Source organism: Ascochyta rabiei, chromosome 18 (genome assembly GCF_004011695.2).
Source record: "Ascochyta rabiei chromosome 18, complete sequence".
Taxonomy (NCBI): Eukaryota; Fungi; Ascomycota; class Dothideomycetes; order Pleosporales; family Didymellaceae; genus Ascochyta; species Ascochyta rabiei.
In genome coordinates, this window is record NC_082422.1 from 524,830 (window position 1) to 552,663 (window position 27,834).

At 43.2% G+C, this 27,834-nt stretch overlaps 4 protein-coding genes across 5 annotated transcripts, besides 27 other annotated features; 1 reads left to right on the top strand and 3 right to left on the bottom strand.

Moving 5' to 3' along the window:
• Positions 1-32: 32 nt before the first annotated feature.
• On the top strand, positions 33-1,866 carry EKO05_0010010 (transcriptional regulator opi1; the record flags this gene model as incomplete). Its single annotated transcript, XM_059637662.1, has 2 exons — positions 33-463; positions 528-1,866. 2 exons carry the CDS (start codon positions 33-35, stop codon positions 1,864-1,866), a joined length of 1,770 nt encoding a protein of 589 aa, XP_059493645.1.
• Positions 35-73: a tandem repeat.
• Positions 270-296: a tandem repeat.
• Positions 1,867-2,341: 475 nt separating the features above from the next.
• Positions 2,342-2,382: a tandem repeat.
• Positions 2,383-2,535: 153 nt separating this feature from the next.
• Positions 2,536-2,609: a tandem repeat.
• Positions 2,610-2,760: 151 nt separating this feature from the next.
• Positions 2,761-2,791: a tandem repeat.
• A 92-nt stretch (positions 2,792-2,883) lies between these two features.
• Positions 2,884-2,918: a tandem repeat.
• A 58-nt stretch (positions 2,919-2,976) lies between these two features.
• Positions 2,977-3,021: a tandem repeat.
• Positions 3,022-3,048: 27 nt separating this feature from the next.
• Positions 3,049-3,062: a tandem repeat.
• Positions 3,063-3,100: a tandem repeat.
• Positions 3,101-3,547: 447 nt separating this feature from the next.
• Positions 3,548-3,598: a tandem repeat.
• A 69-nt stretch (positions 3,599-3,667) lies between these two features.
• EKO05_0010011 (uncharacterized protein) lies at positions 3,668-7,045 on the bottom strand (the record flags this gene model as incomplete). The annotated part of the gene is made up of 1 exon (XM_038946986.1): positions 3,668-7,045. One exon carries the CDS (start codon positions 7,043-7,045, stop codon positions 3,668-3,670), a length of 3,378 nt encoding a protein of 1,125 aa, XP_038794567.1.
• A 1,191-nt stretch (positions 7,046-8,236) lies between these two features.
• Positions 8,237-9,774, bottom strand: EKO05_0010012 (uncharacterized protein; the record flags this gene model as incomplete). Its single annotated transcript, XM_038942856.1, has 2 exons — positions 8,237-9,401; positions 9,455-9,774. 2 exons carry the CDS (start codon positions 9,772-9,774, stop codon positions 8,237-8,239), a joined length of 1,485 nt encoding a protein of 494 aa, XP_038794568.1.
• A 1,060-nt stretch (positions 9,775-10,834) lies between these two features.
• On the bottom strand, positions 10,835-12,037 carry EKO05_0010013 (uncharacterized protein; the record flags this gene model as incomplete). Of its 2 annotated transcripts, XM_059637664.1 has the most annotated exons (6): positions 10,835-10,888; positions 10,943-11,169; positions 11,310-11,501; positions 11,552-11,570; positions 11,622-11,881; positions 11,938-12,037. In XM_059637664.1, the coding sequence occupies 6 exons, from the start codon at positions 12,035-12,037 to the stop codon at positions 10,835-10,837; spliced, it is 852 nt and encodes a 283-aa protein (XP_059493647.1). The 2 variants fall into 2 exon arrangements, with proteins under 2 accessions (XP_059493647.1, XP_059493646.1); XM_059637663.1 differs by having other exon boundaries at positions 10,835-11,169.
• Positions 12,038-12,316: 279 nt separating this feature from the next.
• Positions 12,317-12,909: a dispersed repeat.
• Positions 12,872-16,157: a mobile genetic element.
• Positions 13,475-13,483: an inverted repeat.
• Positions 13,475-13,619: a mobile genetic element.
• Positions 13,611-13,619: an inverted repeat.
• Positions 16,129-16,162: a mobile genetic element.
• Positions 16,163-16,171: 9 nt separating this feature from the next.
• Positions 16,172-16,228: a dispersed repeat.
• Positions 16,229-20,134: a mobile genetic element.
• Positions 18,950-19,000: a tandem repeat.
• Positions 20,132-26,159: a mobile genetic element.
• Positions 22,458-22,651: a mobile genetic element.
• Positions 22,470-22,651: a mobile genetic element.
• Positions 22,473-22,627: a mobile genetic element.
• Positions 22,473-22,651: a mobile genetic element.
• Positions 25,767-25,814: a tandem repeat.
• Positions 26,159-26,413: a mobile genetic element.
• A 1-nt stretch (position 26,414) lies between these two features.
• Positions 26,415-27,834: part of a dispersed repeat that runs on past the window's edge.

Below are 27,834 nucleotides of genomic sequence, written 5' to 3' on the forward strand. Positions count from 1 at the left end.
GCGGCTTCGACGTCGACCCTCGCAACGCAGCCATGCAGCAACAGCAGCAGCAGCAGCAACAGCAGCAACAGCAACGCCCCGCACCGCCCGCGTACGTCCAGCACGAGCCCGAGTCCTTCCAGCTGCCCTCACCGCCCACACATGCGCCCACCCGCGGCGCCAACGCCAGGCTGCCGGGCCTCAAGGCGCTGGACCTGCCCGAGGCCACCGCCGCCCGTCACTCCCCGCGCAGCTCCATGGAGCGGAGCCCGCGATCCCAGGCCGACGGTCCTGCCCTGCACAGCGCGGCCCTGCCCAAGCTGCCCGACGCCCACCCCGTCGACCTGGGCAGCCCCATGGACACGGCGAGCGTCCTGAGCGCCCACGACGAGCCCGCCCCCCGCCGCGACACGAGCGTCAGCATGGACGACCCTGACGTGCGCCTGGCCGCCGAGGCCCTGAGCGGACTGGGCAATCCAGGTGCGTCCCGCGTAGCCAGGCGCAATCCGGCCTCGCCCTGTTGCCCGCCGTACTGACCGTCGACCCAGACTTTCTTCGATCGCCCACCGCATCCTCCGCCCCGGTGTCCGCCCCCATGTCCGCCCCCATGTCCGCCCCCATGTCCGCCCCATGTCCGCCCCCATGTCCGCCCCCATGTCCGCCTCCATGGCCGCCCGCGAGCCCACGGCCGAGCCCCAGCAGCCCATGCTCTCCCTCCTGACCTCCAACCACCCCTGGCTCGGCGGCACCATCAGCGGCTCCCTGGCCGCCTACAACCTGACCAAGGACTACTCGCCGCGCTTCGTCAAGTACGGCGCCGAGCTCGTCGAGCGCAACGTCGGCTCGCCCATGGTCAACACCGTCTCCTCGGTCGGACGCCGCACAGGCATGGAGAAGAACCTGCGCCGCTACCTGGGCGAGCACCACCGCCGTCCGAGTGACCTCGAGCACGGCGACGCCGACGCAGACGCCCCGCGCAAGCGCCACCGAGCTGCCAGCCCTGCCGCCCATGCCATGGACCTCGACTTGCGCACGTGCTCTCGCGCACGCCGCGGCTCGCACTCGTCCTACGCCGAATCCCTGCCTGCCTACGACGACCACCGCTCCCCCAGCTACGAGGAGAACGCTACCATGACCGACGCCGAGCCCACGCCCACCGCCAAGGAGCCAGAGAGGCGCCAGGCGCACGCAGCCCACCACCCCCGCGTGCCCTGGTCGACCCAGCTCATCATGACCACTTCGGGTCTCGGCGTCGCTCTCTCCGCTGCCTCCCTGCGCTCCTTGAGGCAGTGTCTGCACCTCCTGCGCGCCGCCACATCACACATCGACAGCGTCATGCGCGCGCTCAAACTCGTCCTCGACGAGTACGAGGCCGCCCTGCGCCAACGGCGCTCCACCGATGCCGACCACACCCACGACCTCCACTCCCGCACAGGCGAAGACGAGGACGCCCAGGTGCGGAGGATCGCAGAGAAGATCAAGTCCCTCTCCAGCGACATCTGGCAAACCCTCCAGGGCGTCGTGCACTCCGTCTCGCGCCACACCGGCGGCGCGCTGCCGCAAAACGCCTCTCAGGTCGTGCGAACCCAGCTGCTCTCCGTGCCGCAGCGCTGGCAGCTGGCAGGCCGACGCACCGCCGCCGCACCCACCGACGAAGAGGCGGGCGAGGGCGAGGCCGTCCGAGGCGCCAACCGCATGCTGGCCTTTGCCATGGAGGGGCTGGACATGATGGGCCAAATCACCACCGTCGTCGACGGCACCGTCCAGTCCGCCGAGAGCTGGCTGGCCCGCATCGGCCGCGCGCCCCCACCCTCCCGCAACGGCGAGAGCAGTGCCGAGAAGAGGCAGATCGGGCACGCCCCCTACCCTGCCGACGAGAAGCGGTAGCCACGGCGAGAGAGGAAGCAGGACGACGACAAGAACGAGGGAGCAGGACGACTCTTAGAACGAGGAAGCAGGATGACGACAAGAACGAGGACAGTAGATCGAGGACAGTAGATCGAGGACACAAAGGACGAGGACAGTAAGGACGAAGACAGTAGATCGAGGACAAAGGACGGGGACAGTAAGGACGAAGACAGTAGATCGAGGACACAAAGGACGAGGACAGTCAGGACGAAGACAGTAGATCGAGGACACAAAGGACAAGGAGAGTAAGGACACGACACTAAGAACGAGGACAGTAGACCGACGACAGTCAGAACGACGACAGTCAGAATGACGACAGTAGAACGAGGACAGTAAGGACGACGACAGTAACGACGGAGACAGTCAGAACAGAGTCGAACGACAAGCACTCCAGACAAGAAAGGAGCTCGTTCAGAGGGAAAAAGACATTCTATCGGAAAACGCGTAATCACGCACAGACAGGCAGACAGGCAGACAGACAGACAGACAGACAGATAGGCATACCCAGGACCAACATCATTCTTTTTCCCCTTTTGATTCTCTCTTTTGTCCTTCTCACATACGTCCTTCTCACATACGTCCTTCTCACATACTTGCAAAAAACAGTGCTTTTTCCAGACCAGCATGCGCGGTACTATAGTAGTCTTGCTATTCTATTCTATTCTATTCTATTCTATTCTATTCTATTCTATTCTATTCTATTCTATCCTATCCTATCCTATCCACTATATCATGTTCTATTGTACTCCATCACACTCTATTCTAATACGCTATTACGCCCGTGCACAGAGTGACTGCCAAGGTGATCACTTAGGATACTTGGATGCGCGGCGGTACTAGCTAGTATAAGAGGGGAGGGAGGATAGTGGTTAACAACACCAACACCAGCACCAACACCAACACCTAGGACTGTTTTACCAAGTACTGCTATTCTTTTATGACGGTGCTGTTTAACTTCTTCTCTCTTGTACTGGCGGGAAGTAGGCTTGCACTAAAGTGCTGTATTGTGCTGTATTGTGCTGTATTGTGCTACTTTCTCTCTCTAGAGTCTTTCTAGAGTGGAATTTTGTTTTTTGTAATTGTTGGCTTGAGATGAAGAGATGAAGAGATGAAGAGATGAAGAGATCAAGAGATCAAAAGAAAGAAGACAAAGGTCAAGTTCCCAGACATCCATCCACCCACCGACTCACAAAACAAACACACACACACACACCCCACGTACAAGTCAGAAGGGGACGTGTACCTCTCTTCTTCCCTCTCTCATCTACTCCGCACCGCATTGCACGCTATGCTGATCATGTGCTATCGCGCCGTGATGAACGCTTACATCCTCCCATCCCACCCCCTTACCTCTCCACACCTAACGTAATACGCTAGCCCTGTCTGCGTGTATACGGCGCAAACACGTCGACAGCTCAACAACGACAGGCTGTGATTCCCGTCTGAGAGAGAATGGATTGGATTTTGGTTTGGGACGACGGGTTGGAGAGTGCGAGGCGTACAGACCGCGGAGATGAAGTGGAGTCAGCACATGCATAGCTGTCGACGGGAGGGGGGGGGACGCGAGTTTGGATGTTGAGTGAAAGAAACGGGAATCATCTGCTTCGTTCATTACACACTATGAATAGAAATTATACCATCCACCGCATCGGCTATCTATACTCGGACTCGGACTCGGACTCGGACTCGGACTCGGACTCGGACTCGGACTGCTGCGTGTTGCAAGCGCCAGTTGAAAAGGAAGGGGTGTCGGGAAAGTGGGACTGCAGTGTAGCGCGTGCTATGCGCGCAAGAACCCCTGCTCGTCGTAGTAGCTCCCCGGCGTGGTCGTTGGACTTGCCATGTGCGCTCGCGCGCCTACGTTGGGCGTGCCGTCGCCGAGGGCGCTGCGCTTGCGCTCGCTCTTGTACTCGAAGCTGGTGCGCGACTTGGTGCTATTTCCTGGGTTGCCTAGGACAGGGGATTCCGCCGGGGACGGGTCTTTGGCGACTTCGAATTGTCGCTTCTTGCCTGGCTTGGGCATGGTGGGTGTCGGCTTTGGCTTCGATGGGAACTGGGTTTGTTGCAAGGGCGGCGTGCTGCTCGCCCAGAATGCATCGCTCTCGTCCCAGATGCTGCTCGTGCTCTGGTCTGCGCCCGCGACGGCATCGTCGACATACACGCCCCTGGCGCCCCCTAGTGCCTGCGCAGCGCGCGGCGTTGTGTCGAGATCCAGCACTGCGTGCTCGTACGCATCGTACGTGTCGTCTGCCTCAGCGTCCCAGTCTTCCAGCACGCTGCCGACCAGCCGGCGCACTTCTTCGTCGTCCAACTCAACGCCCTCGGCTTCGTACTCGCTCAGCTCGTCCAGCCAGCTCTCGTCGCCCGGCAGCTGCACGCTCGAGTCCCGGCCCAGACGCAGGTAGCGGCGCTCGCCGCGCCCAGCTTTGTCTTTGCGGGCGTCTGATGCATCCGAGTTCATGCGGCGCAGTTGCTGGATCGAAGAGCGGAGCGGTGTTGGAGGCAGACCGGATGCAAGTCTCGGCATGTCGGCAAAGTTGAGGGAGATAGTGGGTAGTGAGGCGTGTGCTGGGCGCGGAGAGCATGGTACTAAGCGGCTTGTGGAGGCGAAGATGGATCTCTGCGGAGAGTGGGATGGAGAAGAGTAGATGGAACTTGGTTGAGAGCGCATCGTAACTGGACCCATGCTCTTTAGTGACGGAAAAGCGACGTCGAGGGGGTCTGAAAGCCCAGGCGTGGTTGGTATGGCGATGCTGGTGCGGCTGCTGTTTGCCGAATGTGTGATACTACCCCGAAAGCTCTCGAAGCCGCTGTTGAGAAGGCCGGAGTTGTCTTTAGTCAACACCGCTGGGTCGATCGTCTGCACCGGCTCTTCTGGTATTGTGGTATCTTGAATTGGTAAGTTGTATTGACCATTCAAAGTGAAACGTTGTGGCGATAATGTCTTCGGCGAGCAGGGTGGAGAATCATCGTAATGGGCTGGTGCGCGGTCCAGGGTTGCTTTTGAGCCTACCGAAGATTCCTCGGGAATGGTGGTGCAAGCAGACTGGTAAGTCCGACCAACCATGTTTGTAGGAGTTTGGAACCCCAGGCCAGGCTGCTCAGAGTCATACTCGTCAATATCGATGATGCTCGTCTGAGAAGGAGACGACTGCCGATCATGTGTACCTATCCTGAAAGGGTACTGCTGAAGGTATGGTGTGTCTGGCACATAGCTGTGATTGGAAACATGAATCGCGGTTTCCTCTTCAGGCTCTGTTGTTGAAAGTGGAAGTGGGAAGCTCGACAAGCTGAAGACAGAGCCAGCGCTTAGGCGATCCTGTTCGCGTTCCGACAGCTCTGGTAGTATGTGATCTGTGGGTGAAACGACAAAGTTTTGATCATAGTTGACTAGATGTAGTGAGGGTGAGGTCGGGGTCAACGATGCCTTGAGTGATGTTGCAGTAAAACTCAGCTCGGGTGCAAATATCTCGGATGTAGGCGGTGCGGGTAATGAGCGATGACTGGGGAAGCCAAGGGCGGCTGCCTTGGTCTCCGTAGAAGGGCCATTCTCACCCTCACTAATCAGTGCTGGGCTGGGCACTCGATTCCGGATAGAGTGGATCGTGGGTACCAACGATATACGCACGCTGTGGCCGCGTCGATGTCCCTGACGCGCACTCGGGCTTCCTTTCAATGCCGAAGGTTTACCGGCGGACGACAGAGGTGCTGGGTCCCACTGGAATGGGTTTCCGCAGCTGCTCCGGGACGACGCCCGCGAAGTCTGGCGTTTCGGCGACCTCACAGTAATCCTTGAGTTCGCAGCAACTTGGGAGTATTTTTCGGGCGAACCCGAAGATGTGACCAGTGTCTTCGGTCTGCGATTCGGCGTCCTCGTGCGTATGGGGGCCGGGCTTGTGCTTGCAGAGACCACCCTGCTCATAGTGACTGACTCTGCCCTTTTGACGGAGCCTACTGAGCCGGGTGTGTAGACCGATCCGAGACTATGCGTGCTGGGTTCTTGGGGAAGCGCTGTTGTATCTGCCATGAATTCCCGTCGCGCTTCTGGCGAAGCTGTCTCGATATCTGCCGCGCTGCTCTTCATCGAACCGTGTAAGCTGTACATACTCTCGCGGCTCTCAATGACAGGGTTCATCTTTTCGAGTGTGTGGTTCTTCCACTCTCGCTTGGTGATTTTTGGGGCCCGCATATTAGATGACTGCATAAGGATCGGGCTTTGACGAGGATTGAGAATGGACGTATCCGTAGAACCAAAACTGGATATCGAGGTTTTCGACGGAGCGTGGCGAAGCTGGCTTTGTCTCCTAACCTCATCCTTGATGCGAGCGATGTCAAGCGGCAAAGGTGGCAGGATAACGTCTGGCGCCTTCCCAGACGCCTGACTGTGGAGACTCGTTGACCTTGCTCGCAGTTGTGGGCGCTCGGTCTCAAAAGGCACTTCTGTGACCGACTTTGCGCGTTGCAATCGTTTCGAGATCCCGAATGGTGCTGGCTCTATGGCGTCCATGTCTTGGTTCTGGGTGCGAAATGCTGGATGATACTTCAGCAACGATTGGCAGGAAGAAGGCTGGCTTCCATATTCCTTCAGCGACGCCAGTGATGGTCTTGATACTGACAGCTGACCTGCACGAAGGATTGGCACGAGCGATGATGGTTTTGGGTCTTCCAAGACAGCAGAAAGCCTATTAGCCCTCAATCTCTTCATCTTCATGGTATGACCAGATAGTTTACGACTGTGAAAAGGCCACGATAGTCTGCTGGTTCTCTTGTTTGGCTCTATCGGCTTCGGAGGCACATAGTGCGTTGGTACTGATGTTGAAGGCTCGCTGGACGGTGCTGCGGAACCGATCGTTTCCACTGAGGGCAATGCCCCCCATCCTGATTTGGCGTTGAAAGGCAAGATGGTGTTCCGCCTCAGTACAGCGCGTGGCCTTGCTACCTCATTGAGCCTGGCCTCCTTCTGCGCTTGGGTTATGGTCAGACCCCGTTCGTCGAGATCAGCAAGCAGCTGCTTGTGCCTACGGACTGCTCGGATGAGAAGCAAAACAAGCGCAGCAAGGAGGCCCAGGATAACTACGCCAACTGCGCTTACGATGGCGATGATGGTAGTGGTGCTTAGAGATCCGCCTGGCTCGGCGCGTGTTCGTGAGTTCGCCATTGACTTCCTTGTTCGCTCTTGGATCCGGTTTCGAACTCAAATCTCCTGTCGATTTCCGCCACCTTTTGCTAGGGTCGCGCGCGAGGCACAAGTTGGGATGCTGTATAGCTGTATTAGTGTTCTTCACTGTCGATTAGTGTCCCCCTCTTTCAATTCCGATATCCTGACCTGTGGAATAGGTCGACAACGACCGGCACAACGAAACCCGCAACAAAAGTGACCCGAAACAAGTCAAGCACTGGGCCCTCGGCGAGTAAACATACATTCTGGTGTATTTTGGACGTTCCTCCGTCGTCGTCTGGGTAAACTTTATGGAATGCGAGGCAAAAATGGGGGGCAAAACAACGGCCTATAGCGCCGAGAGAGGGATGCGTACGGAATGCATCGTTTGAACCTGGCCGCGCATCACGCGACAAAACCTCTGCTGCCATACGCTCATGCATTGATAATGCCGATATCTTTCGCGAGGACCTTTTTCGCACGTTCCCGCAGTTGTCATGCACCGCGTGGTGCGGTGAAGCATCATCGCACGTCAGTCCGCCCTTCCCAGAATCTTGGTCTATCGTCTGATGTCGACGAATAGAAGACTTTTCAATAGCCCCCGATTCTAAGATTGCGTTAGTAGTTGGGAATCGTTTGCATCAGTGCAACAGCGGATGCTCAGCCTTCGCGGTCGCGGTCGACGTCCCCAAGGGAGGATAAGACTTGATCTTATATGCCAGACCTACCGATCAATGTCTTGGACACCGAACACCCCAGACACACCAAAACAGATATCATGCATTGTGTACCAGGTACCTGGCAGACGATGACTGGCGCTTTATCGTGGTGTTGGCTCACCATGCTGGCGTGCGGCTTCCACCAAACACTCAACCAATCTGCCGGTACTGTGGCGCACCGAGGGTGATTGAGACAACGTTTGAGACGGCGCTGATCTCGTTCTGGACGCTTCAAAGTGATGAGTCGTGAGATTAATAGGTGGGAGTGCGGTGATAGACGAAGTCGAGATGGTAAGGGCTGAACGCGCCCGCGTCGGGCTTACTAAGCTCTGTTTGAGCATCATGCGTGACTGAACTTCGAATACACAGTTGTAGAAGGTGGTGGACTTGTGGTGTGGGAAACATCTCGAATGTATAAAACTCGACTAAAAGCTGTAATCACTGGGTATAAAGGAAGGAGAAAGCACTACGGTTACCCTTTCTTCCAAAACATAGCCTTTTCCTTGACGCTCTTCGAAGGCGGTGCATCAAAACTGGGCGCATACTCATCATCCATCTGCTCCATCTTTGCCGCTGAGTTCCTTGCCAGATCTCTCTTCAGTCTCCTTGCATCCGACCTCCTCAACCAGCTAATGTACAAGCAGTACAACGCACCAATGCAGCCCAAGCCGCCGATAACGCCTCCAATCACAGCTCCAATCAGACCTTGGCTTTGCCACTGGTTCTGCTTTGGCCGTTCATATGCTTCAGGTATTGATTTAGGGCAGAAAGTGACGGGCATGACCATGTTATTTTTCTGCACTGCCTCGGCGAGGAAGAAGTTGTTGGAGTCGTAGTCAGCCATCAAATAGACTTGACCAAGAAAGGCGGAGCCAAGAAGGAATGGCGAGTCGTCTTTCTCGTCGCGATTTTGAATTGGAGTGACGTTTGAAGCGTTCCTGAGGACTTCTGGAGGGAAAGTGATAGTGAAGCCGTCTTCTAAGATGATAGATAGGGTACCGTTGAAGTCCTTGGTAAGCTTCAAAGAGTTGTCGCCCCAGTAGTTGTCTTTTTGCGCAGCCAGAGCCTTGACAAGGTTTTGGGTGATCTGGTACGGAAGCGATAGTGGGAATTGCTCTGTGGTGATCTGGGCTTCGAACGTCTCAGGGCGCGACTTCATATCAGTAAACATTTTAGGATCGAATAGAGACTGGTTCACACCACTCCCTGTTTCGGTTATGACAACGTCTTTAATGCGCACGCTCATAGCGTTCACATTGTTGATGTTCATGGGATACTGGTGAGGCGTTCCGGTGAAGCGGCCAGAGTCGTAGCCGCCGAAGACATTGCTTCCGTTAACCTTGCCTCCGGCGCGTTCGAAACCTTGGCCGATGTACAGCGAGTACGTCTTGCCTGCGATCATCTCTCGACCAGCGAGATCTTGCAGAAGCGTCGAGGATGGCCCCATGCCTACTCTTCCGGGAACGATAGCTCCTGCTGTTGCGACTTCGATAGTCGAATTTAGAAGAAGCGTCTGGGATGCGCCATCCGTTTCGAAGAAATGTGTATAGAGTCGAAGCGTATCTTGACCAAAATAGCCCTCGAGTGTGTTGTTACTGTCCGCATCTAGTGTTTTGAAGTCCTTGTATTCGATGAACCTATCGACTGTGTGAGTAAAGAACAGCTACGTGCTCCTTCGCGAGCGACCTACGTCATAGACTGGTTATTGCTGTAAAACCCTCCTGTTGATACATCACAATCCCTGAGTGCGCTCTTTTGGCAATAGCCGAGTGCTCCAAACGACACGTGGTTCTGCGATAAGGAAGGCCACAAGCTGTGGTTTTGCGCTGATGTGGCAGATGCTGTCTCGCCCGTACCGACTCCGATGAAAGACCCATACTGAAAAACGGGCGAATCGTGAACAGCACGCTTGTGGATATCGACATAGATAGGCTTTGTCGAACAATTGAAAGCAGTTGTAGACTGAGCGAACAGTACAGTTGCAAAGACAAGGAGAGATCGCGGTGGCATGATGATCAATGAAGACGGTTCAGGCCAGCAAGCTGTAGTATGATGCCGAAATGAGATATTTCACTGGGGACTGGCCAAGAGGCGATAGGGATGAACGCTCAAACGTCTCGCATGCACTTGAGGCGCCATGGTGTCTTTGTAGGCCTCATCCTTCTGTACCTCGATGCACTAAAAAGGACCTGCATTGCACGAACCACTCACAGATCGCCCGGAAGGCCGGCTTGTCCCCAGAGCATCCTCTCATAAAGCATGTCGAAATCTCTGGGCGCTTTCAAATCTGGAGTCAGGGAAGGGCGGCGCCTGCTGACCCCCCTGCGGAGCGTACCGCAGGTACCGTGAACGGAAAACAGCTTCGCGTGGGCGCTTCGAGGTAGGACCGCATGCGGAACATCTTTCATCCACACCGTGTGTAAAGGTAGTTGCTGATATGATAAGACCTCATTGGATGAATGTCGATGAACGTTTCACGCTGGGTGGTAAGGCGGTTATGACGTTTGGTCGATTGGTCGGAAGGACACGAAGCGCCCGCTATGCACGGACTGTGGGGCAAGCGACCTATTCTTGTCCTCGACGTTCAGTCCCAACACCACCTTGCGCGTGCAATCTTATGTGTTACCCTACTTGCCTTACATAGATCATCTGCTTGGTCACTTGAGTCGTGCGAGCTAACTAGGGAGATAGGCCTGTATTCGTCTCAGCTTACGAGGACGGCTCATCTGGCCGGGCTACATTTCCCTCACTTTTGTCGATAGAGCATCATTAACATCAGAAGCGTTATACATATGTGCCGAAATTAAACACAATATTTTATTCAAGTAGTTACAGACATCGCAGCAGAATCTGCAGGTATACTCAGGACTCACGGATCGCCTCCCAGGAAGTAATGTCTGCCTCGGAGCATGATAATCAGAGGGTTGAACCCTTCAGCAAGTAATGTAGAGCGATCGAGCAAGTGCACCCATCGCAAACACCCTAAACGTTCCAAACTTACTCCTTATCATATTTTGTGTTGTTGGTACAATTGTCTATAAGACACTTGATGTTCTATCTTGTAGGCTGCTCATGCAAAAGCGGCCTTGAGCAGGTATCCACGCTGAAGTTCAGCGACGAGGTCCTACACCCACAGTCAGTTGAGGCCCGGAAGGTAACAAAAAGTAAGTGTGCTTGCATTGAAAGGATCGACGGCAAGCGACTCCTTTTGATCGGCGGAGTACTCTTCGACTTCGTCATCCACCGCTCCGGCTGTCGCAGGCGAATCTGATGCCTCGGACGGTGGAGTAGGTGTGGCGGAAGTGAGTTTGTAGTCGTCGTCAAAGCCGTTCACATTTGTGGCACTGACATCATCGACGAAGTCATCAGCCTCGTTGTGACCAAGCCTACTTGTCGTGGTTTCGCCTGCAAATGTCAGAACATTAATGACCTTGATCTCATCCTTGCTTGAAACATCTCCACCTGTTTCTTCTTACAGCATCTTATTCAAGGATTTCTCGAGTGCTTTCTTTCTCAGCTCGAACATGCCATCTCCAAGAGCATACTTCGCGGCGTTGTAGTTGACGAACCGTTGAAACCTGTGAGCGCCACATCCGGCCATCCTGTATACCTGAATCTGATATCGTGGCAGTACCTGGCAACAAAATTGCGGGCTTCGTTGACATCGGAGAAGGTTGATGGCCAGAGAGAGCTGGGGATAAGGTTCAAAACGCGGCATACGTTGAACTCGACGGCTTCTATAAGGAGAGTCAGCATTTCCTAACAAGAAGTAAGCGAAAACACGTACCGTTCAGTTTCTTCAGTCCCTATCTCATCTCATCTTCCTTTTGCATAGGATCCTGCTTTTTCACCTGTACCGCGTTTTTCTCTTTCCTTGTCCAGTCCTTCCGCTCAACCTTGAGCTCGAACATACCGACAGCAAACGCGTGTCTCGCAGTATTAAACGTGACATAACCCTGGAATTTCTCGGCAGCGACACCCTCGAATGGCGTGTAATCGAACCTGTTCAGAGCAAACACACCAGCGACGTACTTCGCTGCAACGTCGGCATCGAAGAACTCAGTTGGCCACTTGCTAATGAGGAGGGTCGCGCGGGAGATGTCTGCCTCGACAGCTTCTGAACATTGTCAGTATGCCATAAAGGAATATCAATGCAGAAGAGATATTATTTACCTCGAAGATACTTCCGATCAGGCAATGGTTCCTCCAAGTAGAATTCGTCCTGTCCTTGCGCACGGACAGCAACAAGATAGCACACCCTGTCCTTGACCATATGGACGATGTGATGAGGATCGTCTGAGCGAAGGTTGTAGTTCGCGTGGAGGTGATAATCGAAGCTTTTCTTGGTGCAAATGGTGTCGATGTATGATTTAGCATTTTCAATTCATCTTTTCGGGAAATAGCATGTTGCTCGTATGATTTGTTGGGTTGTAGAGATTACTGTGGCAGAAACAATTGTGAAGGAAAGGTGCTCGATTGAGGGAGTGGAGAGGGATGGAGAGGCTTATATGGATGATGTGTGGCGTGCAGTTTATGTATTCATCTGTTGACTTATCTCATTAATCCGACACTCCGCTTACCCTAGCGCACCCTCGCAGGCTCTAGCAAACTCTAGCAAACTCTAGCAGCCAATCACATACTAGTGCGAATTTTAGCTAATTATAGATTAATAACGTAAGTTAGTGTAAAGCCTAAGCAGAGCGTCTAAGAGATTTTAGTTCCTAGTTTAGTGTAAAGCAATTTTAGGCCTTAGTTATAATTATTATTAGCTATTAACTGTATAATACTACTATGTCTAATTTTCTTACAGTAATATAAATATTTAGAGCAAGAAATTCTAATTTTCCTTATACTTATTATGTCTAACTTTACTAGGTTTCTTATTAATAACTATACTACTAAAGGCATTACATTAAAACTTTAATCCTATTTACTGCTAGCAAACACCTACTATGCTACCTATTATTACTAAAAGTATTTATAGTATTTACTAGTATTATCTATAACCCTATTAAGACTCTTATAGTGCCCTGTCTAGTATAACTAGTCTAGTGTAGTGTTACTACTGTATACTACTACACACTACATCTAATATATAGAAAGGACTTAATAAACTCTAGTAGCTAGATTAGTTGTCTACTAGCTGCTAGCTGCTTATAAAGGCAGCAAGTCTTACAGACTCTAGCAGCTATCGGCTAGCTGCTTGTAAAGGCAGTAAGTCTTACAGACTCTAGCAGCTATCTGCTAGCTGCCTAAGCAGGTAGCAAGTCTAGCAAACTCTAGCAGCTATCTGTTATCTGCTAGCTGCCTGCACAGGTAGCAAGTCTAGTAAACTCTAGCAGCTATCTGTTATCTGCTAGCTGCCTGCGCAGGCAGTAAGTCTAGTAAACTCTAGTAGCTTAATAGGCTAGTAAAAGGATAGAAGCTCTAAGGCTTTAACAGATAGTTAAAGTAAGCCTGTAAGGGCCTCTAGGGCAGAACAGAAGACAAGAGAGCTTTAGAAGAGGACAGAAAAGAAGCAGACACAAATCCTTACTCTCTTTAATAGGGAGGCTAGACTGTCTAAAGATTAAATTACTAGCTATTAGGACATATAGACCTTCCTAGAACTTATTAATACTGCGCAGTTAGAAGAAAATGTTAATTTCTAGACTAGGGTTATTAAATATTGTCTTATGCTTATCTTATGCTATAGGGGTTATACTACTACGCCCTAACTAGAACAAATTTATGTACTACAGATACTTATATTTACTAAATTAGATATTCTACTTATTATATATACTAGATTTAGTAAGAGTGTTATCTTCTATATATTTACACTACTAATAGGGAAGATAACACTATAGTTAGTGCTACTAAACAAGCTTAGTAAAGAGCAGACAGATAATATTAAGAGACTGCTAGGTACTAACCTAGTGTTGCTGAACAAGAAGACTTACACTGCTAAGAAGAAGCTTATAGACTAGATTGCTAAGAGGGAGTTTACACACATTCTTCTTAGGCTAGAATAGGCATCTAGTACAGCGTTTTAAGATGTACTAAAGCAGACAGAGTTCTAGGCGCGCATTAGACTAGTAGCTATTAATAAGGTGCACCTTATCTCCTAGTAGGAAACCTTCTAACTAAAGTTTGTAATACTAAGTAAGTTACATACTGCTCTTTATAATAATATAATATAGTTTAGATATACTACTACTCTTAATACAGCTACTAAAGGCATCATGCTCTAGAAAGCTAGCTTTAGAGCTATTAGTAGTAGAAGGGTGTATAAGACGCGTATTATATAAATATTAATTAATTAGCCTAATATGTTTCTTTACCTAGTACTAATACTATGTATAAAGTAGAGAGTATAGGACACCTTAGCCTTTCTATTAACTAAGGCTGTGTGTAATAGTAAGGCAACACTAAAGAAGATTCCTAAGACTATTATCTTTATTAATAGATAACAGCAGCTCTAGGTAGCAGCGCTGTAGGTTATAGAAGCTCTAGTATTCCTGTCTAAGACTCTGCTGCCTAAGAAGAAGTACACTAAAGCCTCTTCTAACAAAGGCTTATATATTCTAGATATAGTGCATATATTCTATACTAATACTGCTAAATTTAACTATAACTAGACATATACTAAGTTTAAACATTCTACTTCTTATATATATATTATCTTTGCTATAACTTTATTAGGTATAGGTATTAATATTAAAGATATTATAAGGGTTGTAACTTATAGTATACTAATTAGTAAGAGCTTAGGCAATCTCTAGTAATACCTTAGTCATAGTGTGCGTAGGGATAGTCTATCTAGTAAGGCTATTATTATACTACTATATTAGCTCTTTAACTTAGAGGGTAAGACCTAGCCTCTAGTAGTAGAGAGAGGAGCATAGTTGTCTACTCTAGCGTCCTTATAATAGTTGTTAAGGAAGCGCGCTTAGGTGTCTACTTTACGCGCCTTAGTAGGTAGCTTTTAGCTAAGCTAGCTGTTACAGTATGTAATACTAGGTAACACTACTAACATAGACAAGCTGTAGGAGGAACCTAATCTAACTAACATAGTTAATAGTTATAACAGACCTAAGAGACTTTAATTCTAGACTAAGGGTAAGAAGAAGTAGTGTAATAGCATCCTGTTCTAGCTAAAGATAGTAAATAGTAGATGTTATTATTATAGGTTTCTTAAGGACCTAGGCAGGTATAACCTGCTACTAGAGTAACAGCAGATTATTCTGCTAGGATAGTGTTGCTCTACCTATAACGCTAGCTTACACGTAGACTTAGTTAAGCTGCTAGACTAGCTAAAGCCTATTAAGCTGCTGCAGGCTAGCTCTCTTGCTGCTGCTGTACTTAAAGAGCTAAACACCTTATTAATAATAAAGGCTACTCTTAAGTTAGGGTTTATTAATTTAGGTTATCCTATAGTACCTAGTAGTTTTATACACAGCTCTTTACACCTCTAGTTTGTTTACGCCTTTACTAAGAGTAATAGGAAAAAGGGTAAGACACACTTGTACACAGTAGAGCAGTTAGCTAAGAACTTTAACTATCTAAAGCAGTAGACGCGTTTTAATAATAAGGTATAGTAGCTAGCAGGTAAGCTCCCTATGCTTGCAGTAAATGCTTACTAAAGGAATAAGGCTAAGAGAGAAGCTAAGGCTAAGAAGAGGAAATAGTGTAACTAGATAGTGTAGTTATAGGTCTCTACTGCTACACAGTTACAGGCCACTCTAGATAGGAGTCTTAGCTCTTAATTAGCACAACTTGCAGCTTGTCTTAATACTAGTATAACAGCGCAGTTTATCTAGCTAGTATTACCTAGTGCAAGTACACTAGTAGTATTAAGTCTAGCAGTGTCCTAACACTTAAGTAGACTTATAACACTATTAACGTATACGTATTAGAATAGGAAAACTAACACTAGTAATAGTGTAGCTTTAACTCCTATATAAGCGCCCTTAAGTAAGGTTTCTAGAAATAAGCCTTATAAGGGTTTAACACTGTCTATTGTTATACCTTTAACACTAGGCACGCCTAGGGTTAAAAAGGCTACACCTAGACACAATAAGACTTTCCTAAGCTTTATACTAGTGTCTTGTAGTAGGCATAAGTAGACATTAACTAAGAAAGGGATAGACATATTTAAGTAGAACTGTAGATAATAGGTAGAGTCTAGCTGCTGTACAAAGGACTAGACCCTGCTAGAGTTTAGTTGTTGTGTAGAGGACTGGCCTAATAGGTCTACTGCTAGACTCTGCTAGAGTTTAGCTGTTGTGTAGAGGGCTGGCCTAACAGGTCTGCTGCTAGACTCTGCTAGAGTTTAGCTGTTATATAGAGGACTGGCCTAACAGGTCTACTACTAGACCCTACTAGATTTTAGCTGCTGTACAAAGGACTAGACCCTTGTCAGATAACCGACCTTACCGAACCAAGTTGGGGGTTTAGGGTTAACCTTGGTTAACTTAGGGGCTAGCGGCACACACACATAAAATGAGCCATTAAGACAGATAATTATTAATTAATTACCTTTATTATTAGCTTTGCACATTAAGCATATTATCTAACAATTAAGAGTCTTACTAACACTACTAAAATACCCTTTTAATGTATTGCTATTAACAATGCGTAATTTAATAATTATTCTTATAGATTACACAACCTACATACCTTAGTTGCATTAACTACAGACCTACTGCGCCTCTCTAGATGTATAGGAGAAGATAGACCTAAATTAGACTATCCCTCTAAGAACTAAGCTATAAGTACCTAACGCCCTAGACATTACTAACTATAAGAGGAGGTTAGCCCTTAGCAATAATAAATAAGGAAACCCTTAGCTTCCTAAAATCCTATCTAAACTATCAGCTAACAGCCTAAAGGCATAGAAGGAAGATAATAACTATTAGAAGAGCTGCCTTAAATCCTATAAGATAGCGGATAGAGACTACTATAAGGAACAAACTAACCTAGACAAGGTAGTAATGTTTATCTAAAGCTTAGTATTACCTTACCTTATAAAGAACCACTACTAACTAGGTAAATTAATTTAAATATAGCTAATTAGCTTTAAATATATAGTTAGCATTAATGCTAAAGAAGAACAATTATGCGCACGCTACTAATACCTAGCAGCCCTTAAACTAATAAGATAACCTAGAAGCTAGGATACCTAGCTCCTTAAGTATAATTATGCTGTAACTAATACTAAAATAGAGGGTGTTACTAAAATATACAATATATAAGACACTTTCTAAGACTTCTTAGATTTAGTAATAAAAATAGCGCTAACCTAGGTAATAATATTCTAGAACTATAGTAGATAAGAATAAAATATAACTTATAAAGAAATAATAAAACGCTTCTAAGAGCATATAAGTAAGTACTACCCTAAGGGGAGATAGTAAAGGGGCGCCTTTGCTGCAGGGAACAACTTAACTCTTGCTGCTAGTAGTAAATCTACCCTAGACACTAACAGGATAACCTCTTATGTTATTAAAGACGTATTATCTACTCTTACTACATAGGGGAGTTAGGGAAGACCTTATTAAAAACAGAACATTAGTTAAATAACTACATCTAAGCAGTTCCTAAGAGGGGATACAGCAGCAGCTAGAGGAGTAAAATGCCCTACTTATAGACAACGCTATAGACTAGAAGATTACTACTACGTCTATAAAGATAAAGCACTAAAATAGTTTACCCTACGTAATAGAATTGCTAAGATAGTACAATTTAGGATAGAACAAAATGCTAACCTTTAAGATTAGGTTAGATCTGCAAAACAAGCTTACACTAAGACACTAGCTATTAAGATATCCTAAACACTAGAGGCACCTCTAGAATAACTACAGGGATAGAAGATATTAATAATTAATATAAGTCTAGTTAAAGAATTATACAATATAGAGCTACTAAGCTACCCTCTTAGAAACCTCTTTATTTTGAACTTAGGATTAACTATCTATATTATAAATAACAAGGACTAGATATAAGACCTTACTCTACCTATATTAAACAACTACCTATAGGCAGGAAATTTCTAGGTATAGATATAGGGATATAGCACTGTCTATCTCTATCTATTAAATATAAGCTAACTAACTACTCTTATACTACACAATATAGCATAGTGCCTAGACATACTTTGCAACCTTGTCTCTTTCTAACAACTACGTTAACAGGGCATCTAGTAGGACATAAAAGGAGATCTAACTTAGCTTAGACAAGTAGATAACACAGTTATTACATCCTTAGATAAACAATATAGATAATAGGTACTTAGGGAACAGCTATAGACAGCATTTGCAATATAATTAACGCAAAGCTAAATACCTAAGACTGCTACTGCTCTGCTATAGCACAAGCAAATAGGGCACTCTAGAGCTGCTACTATTAAACACCTTATCTAATAATCTTAGGGGGTAAGAGTTAGGGGTATTACTACAGTCTAATGTAATACTTGCAGACAAGCTAAGACTAAGAGGCAAATTAGTTAAACACTGTAAATAAGCAATAAAGGACTAGGAGAACGTATAGCAATTAACTTCTACTTATATAAAAAAGGAAGCTTTACTAAGGAAAAGAGCTAATTACTTACTATTAACAGGTAATCTAGCTTCCTCTAGGACTTCTATTTTAAAGATAATTAACTAGGAAAGATAACTATCTACTTCCTAGACACTCTTACATAATTCCTGTTAAATTAATACAAGATCTAGGTTAAGGTAATTAAGTATAATAGTAAAATTACTACAATAAAACTAGAAGTATTAAGATAGTGCGCTACATAATTAATTAGGCTTAAGCCTTCTACACTAGACACCTAAGTATAGAACAGAGGTGCTAAACGCTTAGAGGGTGTAATAAAAGATAAGGCACGCACTATAAGATTAGACGTAAACTAACTATAGGAAATGTAGCTAGAGATTATAAGAGCAGTAGTATACCTACATAACTAAACACTAAGGTTATTAAATAACTAGAAAACACTCTATAATGTGTTCTTTACCTATATAGCTTAACTAGCTAGTCTAAATATATAAAGTAGGAAACTAAACTAGGCATATCTAAAAGTATATAGATTTAAAGCCTTTGCTCTTATAAGTAACACCCTTTAAGGAAAATTACAACTCTAGCAACTAGACCTAAGAGCATAGGTAGGATACCTAGTAGGATACTAATCCTTAAACATATATTAGATATTAATTCTAACCTTAGTAAAAGTTATTAGCATAAGAGATATAATCTTTAATAAAGATACTATCTTTAGTAGCTAGACTTAGGACCTAATAGACAACCTTATACATATCACTCTTAAAGAGATAGTAATATAGACAAGAAGCGTAGAGCTTCTACCTCTACCCTAAAATAAGGCTAAAATCTAGTTATTCTATAAGGATAACACTATTACACACTTAAATACTACAGAAGATTAACTAGGATACAATAATAGACAGAAAGCTGGATATATATATCTAACTCCTCCTCTAACTCTGCTACTAGTTGCGTTGTTAATAAATATGTTGTTGTTATCCTAGTAAGTAAGAGGTAACAGCTAATTAGGAGTTAGCAGGTAGCACTAGTTAACTGCTAATTAGTTAGAATTAACGCTAGCGTAATCTTAAGGAACTTTATAAACTATCCTATAGAAAGCTGTATTTATAGCTAGTATATAAGGCAGATGCATAGGCACATACTAGGGCAATAATATTAATAAGGGTAGGTTAAAACAGATGTTAATAAAAGGGCTTAAGCCTTATTAAAGCTGACTCCTACTAGAGCTAACGGCATAATTAAACCTAGAGGACCACCTGCTTTACTAATAGTTTAAATAAGCTAAGAAAGAACACCTTAGCAGCTATTAGAACATAAATTTATAGTCTAAAGCACCCCTAATAAAGACTAAGGTAGTAGGATACTAGATACTTAACTGTATATAGGTATACACATATAGGCGTAATAAGAACTACTACCTACTTAAATATAAGGCGCAACTAGTAGTCTAAGGTAACTAGCAATAAAATATTACTTCTTAAGATACCTACGCAGTAACACTAGCTAGCAGGTCCTTTAGAATGCTTATAGCAATTTTAGCAGCATATAACCTAGAACTTAAGCAGTTTAATATTATAAACGCCTTTATTTATATATTAATTAATAGAGAGGTCTATATAAGGATGCTACGTAGGTATTAGAAACTAGGTATAGTCCTATAGCTATATAAGGCACTATATAGACTAAGAATCTCTCTACTCCTCTAGTAGAAGGAATTTATATCTACTCTAACAAGCTATAGATTTGCAGTTATTCCCTACAAACCCTGCTGCTTAATTAAGAATAGAGTTATTATCTTCTTCTATGTAGACAATATTATTGTTAGGCGCTAGGCCCGGAGGTACCTCTGCCTGTCTTAGCGAGCTACTATGGGGCTAGTCAGCCTAGACTATATAAAGGTGTCAGAGGTTATTACTAATACTCTAGTAATTAGTCTTGTTACTACACACTACGTACCTTAATACACCTGCTATCCTCTTTAACCCTATCCTCCCTTGTAATTGCTTTGTACACTCTTTATATTCTAATTACTCTTATATTATAATTAAAGATAGACCTAAGCTACTATAAGTCTTAAACCAAATTATCTAGGCTTACTGTCTTTAGAGAGGGACTAAGACAACCTACCTGTAGGAGAGCTGGTAGAGCGTGAGGTAACACCTCCCTCTGCAGATAAGGAGATACCTTAACAGACACTAAGCATCTATAGTGCCTTAAGAGGATCTGTAGGTCCTCTAGGTAGTACACCTTACCCTAGAATTTGTATCTGTAGGGCAGCTTTAGCTAGAGAAGGCTAGAATAGCCTAGAAGTAGGTAATTAATCACAGGAGTTAGAAAACTTATGTAAATAGTTGTAAGAGACAAAAGACTAAGAGGAACTTTCCTCTCTTTATAAATTTAGACGCAAATACAACAAAGGAGATCTAGCAACAATCCTATCCTTCTAAAAAGTACTAGAAGGGGTAGAGAAACTACAATCTTCCCTATCTGTAAACCTTTTATAACCAAAACCCCTATAGAAGTACGTAAAGCGCAACCACACTAAATATAACTATTAGGAGAGAGATTATAAGGGATACTTCCTCTAATCCCTAGTTAATTTCCTTACAGAGGAACAAAAGATTAACTTTAGCGTAAGGTACCTCTTAGAGAACCTAAAGACGTTGTAGCAGGCCTACTGCATAACTAACTGCTGTAATTAACTAACTTAGGAACTAACGTAGTAAGAGCTAAAAAGAATTATGCTAGATGCTCTAGAAATGCTGGCTAAACGCAAGTAAGCGGCGTACAAATCCTTAAAGCAATATAAGTAGCAGAAATCTTAGTCCCCTATAGATCTGCTAGACTTTATGCGTCTACTATAGGAGGAACTAGGCAACTTACATATGCTAGAGCTTTAAGTCCTAGAATATGTTGCTGTACTGCTCCCTAGCATATAAAAGGACTTATTCCTTATCCTCTATAATTAAAGGGACACAATCCTAAAGGTAGAGGAATAAGCTAATATTATTAACTAGAGACTAGGCCAGCATGGCTAACAGCTACCTAAGAAGACTCTAGCTAAGGGCAAGACAACTAACAAAGGACTACAGAAGCGCTGATTTAGTAACTCTAGGTTAGAGGGGAATATAAAAACCTTAAAAAAGTTATTTAAGTCTAAGAAGTTCTGCAAGGAGCTAGTAAAGGGTAAAAAGGGCTAAGACAGGCCATATAAGGCCTAAAACGCGTGCCTTAAGTGCAGAGAAACTAGTTACTACCGCCCTAACTGCCTAAAGCTAAAGTTAAATTAGAAAGACCCTGCTCTAGATAAGTTAGGAAAAGATAAGGGACCTAAGAGCTAATCTCCTCTCTTGTAGCCTATATTAAATTGTCTAAAGAGAAGAAGGAGAATATCTCTCTTTATAAGGTAGTGTACCTAGAACATATACGCCTAGTTATAGTTAAAGGATCTATAGGTAATATAGAGAATGTAGAAGCCTTAATAGATAGAGGGTTACAACTAAACTTAATTTTAGTTCTCCTAGCAAAGGAGCAGGATCTAGAGGTTACACTATTAAATAAAATAGTAGCTAAAGGTGTAGGCAGAGCAGAATTGCCTATCTATAGAGTAACTACAGCAGAAGTATCTATTATTAACTCCTGTAGAAGACAGGAGGTCTAACAGATACCTTTTATAGTTATAGACCTATAAAGGTACAAGATATACCTTAGATTACCCTAGATTAACTAGATAAACCCTAAGCTAAGCTATTTAAGCTAGTGTATGCTCTTCTAAGGGAAGAAGTATAGGGACTCTCCTAAACTAAAGAAAATAGTATTAGAAGATGCTAAAGAGTTTAAACGCACTATAAGAAGTCTCTTAGTAGATGTTTATATATGTATAGTAAACTTATTAGGTATATATAACCTAATATCTGCTAAAAAGGGCCTAATTTTAGAAGTGTATTGCAAATATACGCACTTAGGATTAGAAGATAATACTTAAGTCCTACTAGAGTATAGAGAGCACAACCTAGTAATTAATATTACAGAAGGAGCTACTCCTCCCTACTAACTATTGTACAGACTATCTATAACAGAATTAGAAATACTTAGGAAGTATCTAGCAGAATATCTGCAACGTGGCTAGATATAACACTTAAGGTCGCTAGCAGGGGCGCCTATTCTCTTTTTAAAGAAGAAAGACAGTAACCTACAACTATGTGTAGACTATAGAGGTCTACACAAGATAACAGTTAAAAACTACTATCTATTACTACTAATTATAGAGTTACTAGAACAACTAGCGCAAGCTAAGTTCTATACCAAACTAGATATACATAAGGCATATTACTATATCTAAATTAAGAAAGGGGATAAATAGAAGACTGCTTTTTAAACTAGGTATAGACATTTTTAGTACATAGTAACACTATTTAGACTTATAAATACTTCTACCTAATTTTAGGCCTATATAAATAAGGCACTAATAGGATTAGTTAATATAACTTATATTATGTATCTAGATAACATATTAGTATACTCTAAGACAGAGGAAGACTACGCTAGACATATTAAGGAGGTCTTAGAGAGGCTTTGCAAAGTAAACCTCTATATGCGCTTAGATAAGTGTAAATAGCACTATTAACGTACAGAGTACCTTAGGTATATAGTCTCGCCTAAAGGGGTAAGCATTAACCTAGACAGGGTTAAAACAATCTAAGAATAGCTAATCCTGTATATAGTTAATAATATTTAAGTATTTATAGGATTTATAAACTACTATTAGAGATTTATTATAGGGTTTTCTAAATTAGCCTTACTATTAACCTAATTGACCTAGAAAGGGCTAAATTTAGCTAAATCTAGTTAAGTAATAAGGAAGGAGGAGAGTTAGCCTCTTAAGCTAAGCAAAGAATCCTTATAAGCTTTCTAGAATATAAAGGATTTGTTTATTAACGTACCTATCTTAGTTTATTTTGTACCTAGGAGACAGACTAGGATAGAAGTAGATGCCTCTAGAGGCGCTATCTTAGGAATCCTTAGCTAATTAGTCCCTAGGGAGGGAAAGCTGGCCTAATAGAGGCCTGTAGACTTCTATTTAAAGAAGTTAATCTAAGCAGAGTATAACTACAATACTTATAACTAGGAACTTCTTACAATTGTCTAGAGCCTACAGTATTAGCAAAGATACTTAGACAGTACCTTCTTTATAATCTTAACAGATTACTAAAACCTAAAATAGTTTATAGAGACAAAGGTTCTTAGCTATTAGCAAGTAAGGGTATACTAAGTGTTATCTAAGTTTAACTTTATAATTACTTATTGCTTAGGGTCTATAAACCCTGCGGATAGACCCTTACAGCGTCCTAATTATATAAGAGAGGCGCAAGACCCCTTATAAAAGTATAATAAGGCTTTTGTACAGCTGCTTTAGGAGATCCTAACTAGAAGGAACTCTAATGCTCCCCTAGTAGCAGCTATAACCCTTTGTTTGTCTGTAAAAGGAAGAAAGGACATAAGGGACCTTAAAAGAGATAAGTTAAGAGAGAATAGTCATATAGAGCTAACAACAGACTTAGACAATACAGACAAACTCTCTAGCACTAAAAAAGAGTTAAGCAATGTTAAAATAGGACAAAATAACCTAGAAAAAGATAATACAGTTAAGGAGAAGTGTATTTTACTTATAAGGCTAAAAGATAAAGTGTAAGTAATTAAAGAATGTTATAATAACCTAATGTTAGGATACTTTAGAGCACAAAAGACCTTAGAGAAGATTTAGCGCAGATATACCTAGAAGGGTATTACTAAGGATATATCTAATTACTACTACAACTGCTTAGTATATAGGAGATTAACTGCTGCCTAACATAAACTGTACAGGTTATTATAACCTTTACTAGTGCTAAGCTAACTATAGAAGGACGTAACAATAGATTTTATTACAGAATTACCCCTAAGTAAGGTAGCTAGGCTAGTGTATAACTCTATACTAGTAGTAGTGTGTAAATTAACTAAAATATTACACTACATACTAGCTAGGGCTAATTAGGATAGAAAAGACCTAATATATACCTAGATTAGAGAAATCATCTGCTTATATAGCGCGCTAGCACAAATTATCTTAGATTAGGGGCTGCTTATAAACTTAAAGACGTAGGAAACCTTTAACTACTATTTAAACTTAATACAAGTCTTAACGATGGCCTATTATCTCTAGATAGATTGCTAAACAGAAAGGCAAAATTAGACTCTTAAACAGTACTTACGTTACTAATATACTCTAGAATAAGACAATTAGGCCCTATAGATTTTAATTACAGAATTTGCGTATAATAATAGTATTTATGCATCTATAAATATAATACCCTTCTAAGCCTGTTACAGTATAGATCTAAGGAGCACAGATTAGCCTAATTTAGTATTAAAAGGTAGAGAATCTCCCCTTACAAAGGAATTAGCTGCTAGAGTTATTACCTTACAGGCTACCTGTAAAGCAAACATAGAAAAGTTAAACAAGTATTAAAAGAAACACTTAGATAAGAAACGACTACTAGCACCCTTTAAAGTAGGCAACAAAGTACTAGTCTCTAGTAAGAATATTAGGATAGTACGCCTAAAAAAGAAGCTAGACTAGAAATACCTAGGACCTAGGACTATTACAGCCTAGATTGGCCCTAGTGCATATAGAGTAGACCTGCTAGGAACAAAAGGGATCTATCTAGTATTCTATGCGTTACTGTTAGACCTATACACACTAAGAAGTTAACTCCTAATTATATAGGATTAAATATAAAAACCTATAGTTAAAGGGGAAGAGAAGGTGTAGGATAGAGAAAAAGTCCTTAACAGAAGGTAATTAGCTAATAGACAGTAGGAATACCTTATTAAGTAGGATAGATTCCTAACTTAGAAAATTCCTAGGAAATTAGCACAAATCTTTCTAAAGAAGCGCTAAAACAATACTAGAAAATTATAAAGTAACTACTTAGACTGCGTAATAAGACATTGTGGTTAAAATCTAAAAAAGAGGGGGACTAAAAAGGCTAAATACCTTTACTTAATTATAATTTTTCCCTATAGAGGTTTTTTAATTAATAAGTATTTAATAGTTTATGCTAAGGGAAAATATAACCCTACCTTACCTAAAGAAATACAGACTAGCTAAAGCAGACATCTTTTAGCCTATTATAGCTATTTCTAATATAAGGAGATAAAGAAAGTTACATACTACGTTATATAGTTACAATTGTAAGCAAATATAGAAGAATTAGTATAGAAGAATACCTTCCTAGTATTATTTAGACTATCTAAGAGTGTAATACACCTAATTACTATATTAGCCTAAAACTATCTACTAACTACAAACTTAGGTATTATTAATCTAAACCTTCTATTATAAGGAACACCTACTAACTATAACTACTACTATAGGCATAAGTAGTAGCCTTATAACTACTATAAGGCTTCTTAGCAGCAGTAGCAGCAGCAGCAGCGTTAGCGGCGGCCTGCTCAGCAGCCTCCTGCTCCTCCCGCTCCTCTTAGAGCTAACTAAGTGTCTTTCTAGTGCCTGCAATCTAGTACTTTAACTATATAAGAAGTTAGATATTATTAAAATAGGTTAAAACATGCTATAATACCTTCTTGCAGGGGGTAATAGGCGCGTCTAGATTAGATTTGCTACTACTCTCCTCTAACATCTTCTTTTGCTTTATCTTAGCCTTAACAGCGCTAGCCTTAGATTAATCTCGCTTCTTAACGTAGATACTAGATAAGGTTAACTTACGTGCGCAAGTGTTGCTATTGTAGAGTGTAAGCAGTTCTTCCTGCAGTAAATAGTTCCTACAAAGGTTAGATTATGCTATTGTGCCGGTGCACACGGTGACTTCCTTAGTAAGAACCAGGACGCTTAGCTAGTGTACGTAATCTGGCCGACAGAAGGGTATAAGAGACCTTAACAGGAACTGTTAAGGCACAACACCTACAACAACAACTAGAAACACTAACTTATAGAATTTAACTACTATATCACCTATCTCTTTAACCCTTAACAATAATAATAATAAGTATCCTTCCTAATATGCCTGCTAATAAGATGCTTTAATACTTTTACTAGAACAAAATAGTAACCTAACTAGGGGGCATAGTATAGCAGGCAACATTAAAATTCTGCTACTCTAAAGGCTAGGGTGTAGTTTAGGAATTATCCTGTTAACTTTATACTAGGACGTTATTATCTGAATATCTGCTACTCTAAAGGCTGGGGCACGGCCTAGGAATTATCCTGTTAATTCTGGACTAGGATGTTATTATCTAAATATCTGCCACTCTAAAGGCTAGGGCACAGCCTAGGAATTATCCTGTTAATTCTAGACCAGGACGTTACTATCAGACCTATTATTTAGAAAATAAGAAAAACAAGCTTAAAATAAGGCAGGTATCTAGTTAACCTAGAAAAGCCTTAGCTAAGGGACTATCTTAGTCTAATTTCTAATGCTTATTATATATATTATCTGTATAGTTCTGCTTAGCCCTATTTCTTAGGACCTGCTTAGCCCTATTCCTTAGGACTTAGGACAAGAGGAACATAAAAGACAGGGACTAAGCTGCTCTAACAGACAGAGCAATTAAGATTACTTTAATTATAAGAAACTATTATCTACTTAATATAACAGACTACTAAGGATTAATGTACACTACTATAGACAACCCTTTAGACTCTATAGAGACACTGTCTTCCCTAACAGGAAATAGCTGTTAGGTTGTTATTCTAATAAAGGGAAGGTCTATTTAACTATCCTTTAATAGAAAGGAGGTTATAGAGTTCCTTAATAACTATAACTATATAGCAGAAAACAGAGGGTTAAGTAATAAGTAGAAGGTTAGGGTCCTTCCTAACTACTGTTATAATTACTGTAGGAGGTTTATTAAACGCCTAAAACTATACGCTTTAGACAATTAGGTTAAGCTTTAGATTGCTATGAAGGATTACTAGAAAGACTAAGACACTGCTTAACACATAGGTAATTAAGCGTTCCTTAAAGCCTATATTAAAGAAACCTCTTAAGCCTTCCCTAGACTATTACACTACTATACTAACTTTATAGTGTATAGTAATATATATTAAAAGAATAATTAGATTCTAACCTCTAAGGAAGGATACTACTTCTTCTTAGGACTGCTAAAGGTTAACAAAGACCTTGTCCTCTTTAACATACAAAACAGGCTAGACATAAAGGATCAATCTTTATTTATACTTAATAATATCTATAATTTTATAAAAAGGGTGTATAAGTAGCGCTAAGGCTTAAAGGAATTAGCGCTTAGAAGGGATAATAAATATACTAAGGAAACCTAGCGCCTTATAAACAGCACTAAGGAGCTAATTAACACTAAGTCTATTATTACCTAGGCTAAGGATTAACTGGCTGGTTAGGGTAGTAAGAGCAAAATACCTCTACCTTCTAGTGTTAATAAGACGTTAAAGAGCTTGTCTAGGCAATAGGCGGATGGAAGCTGTCCCTAGCAGAGGTTAGCACC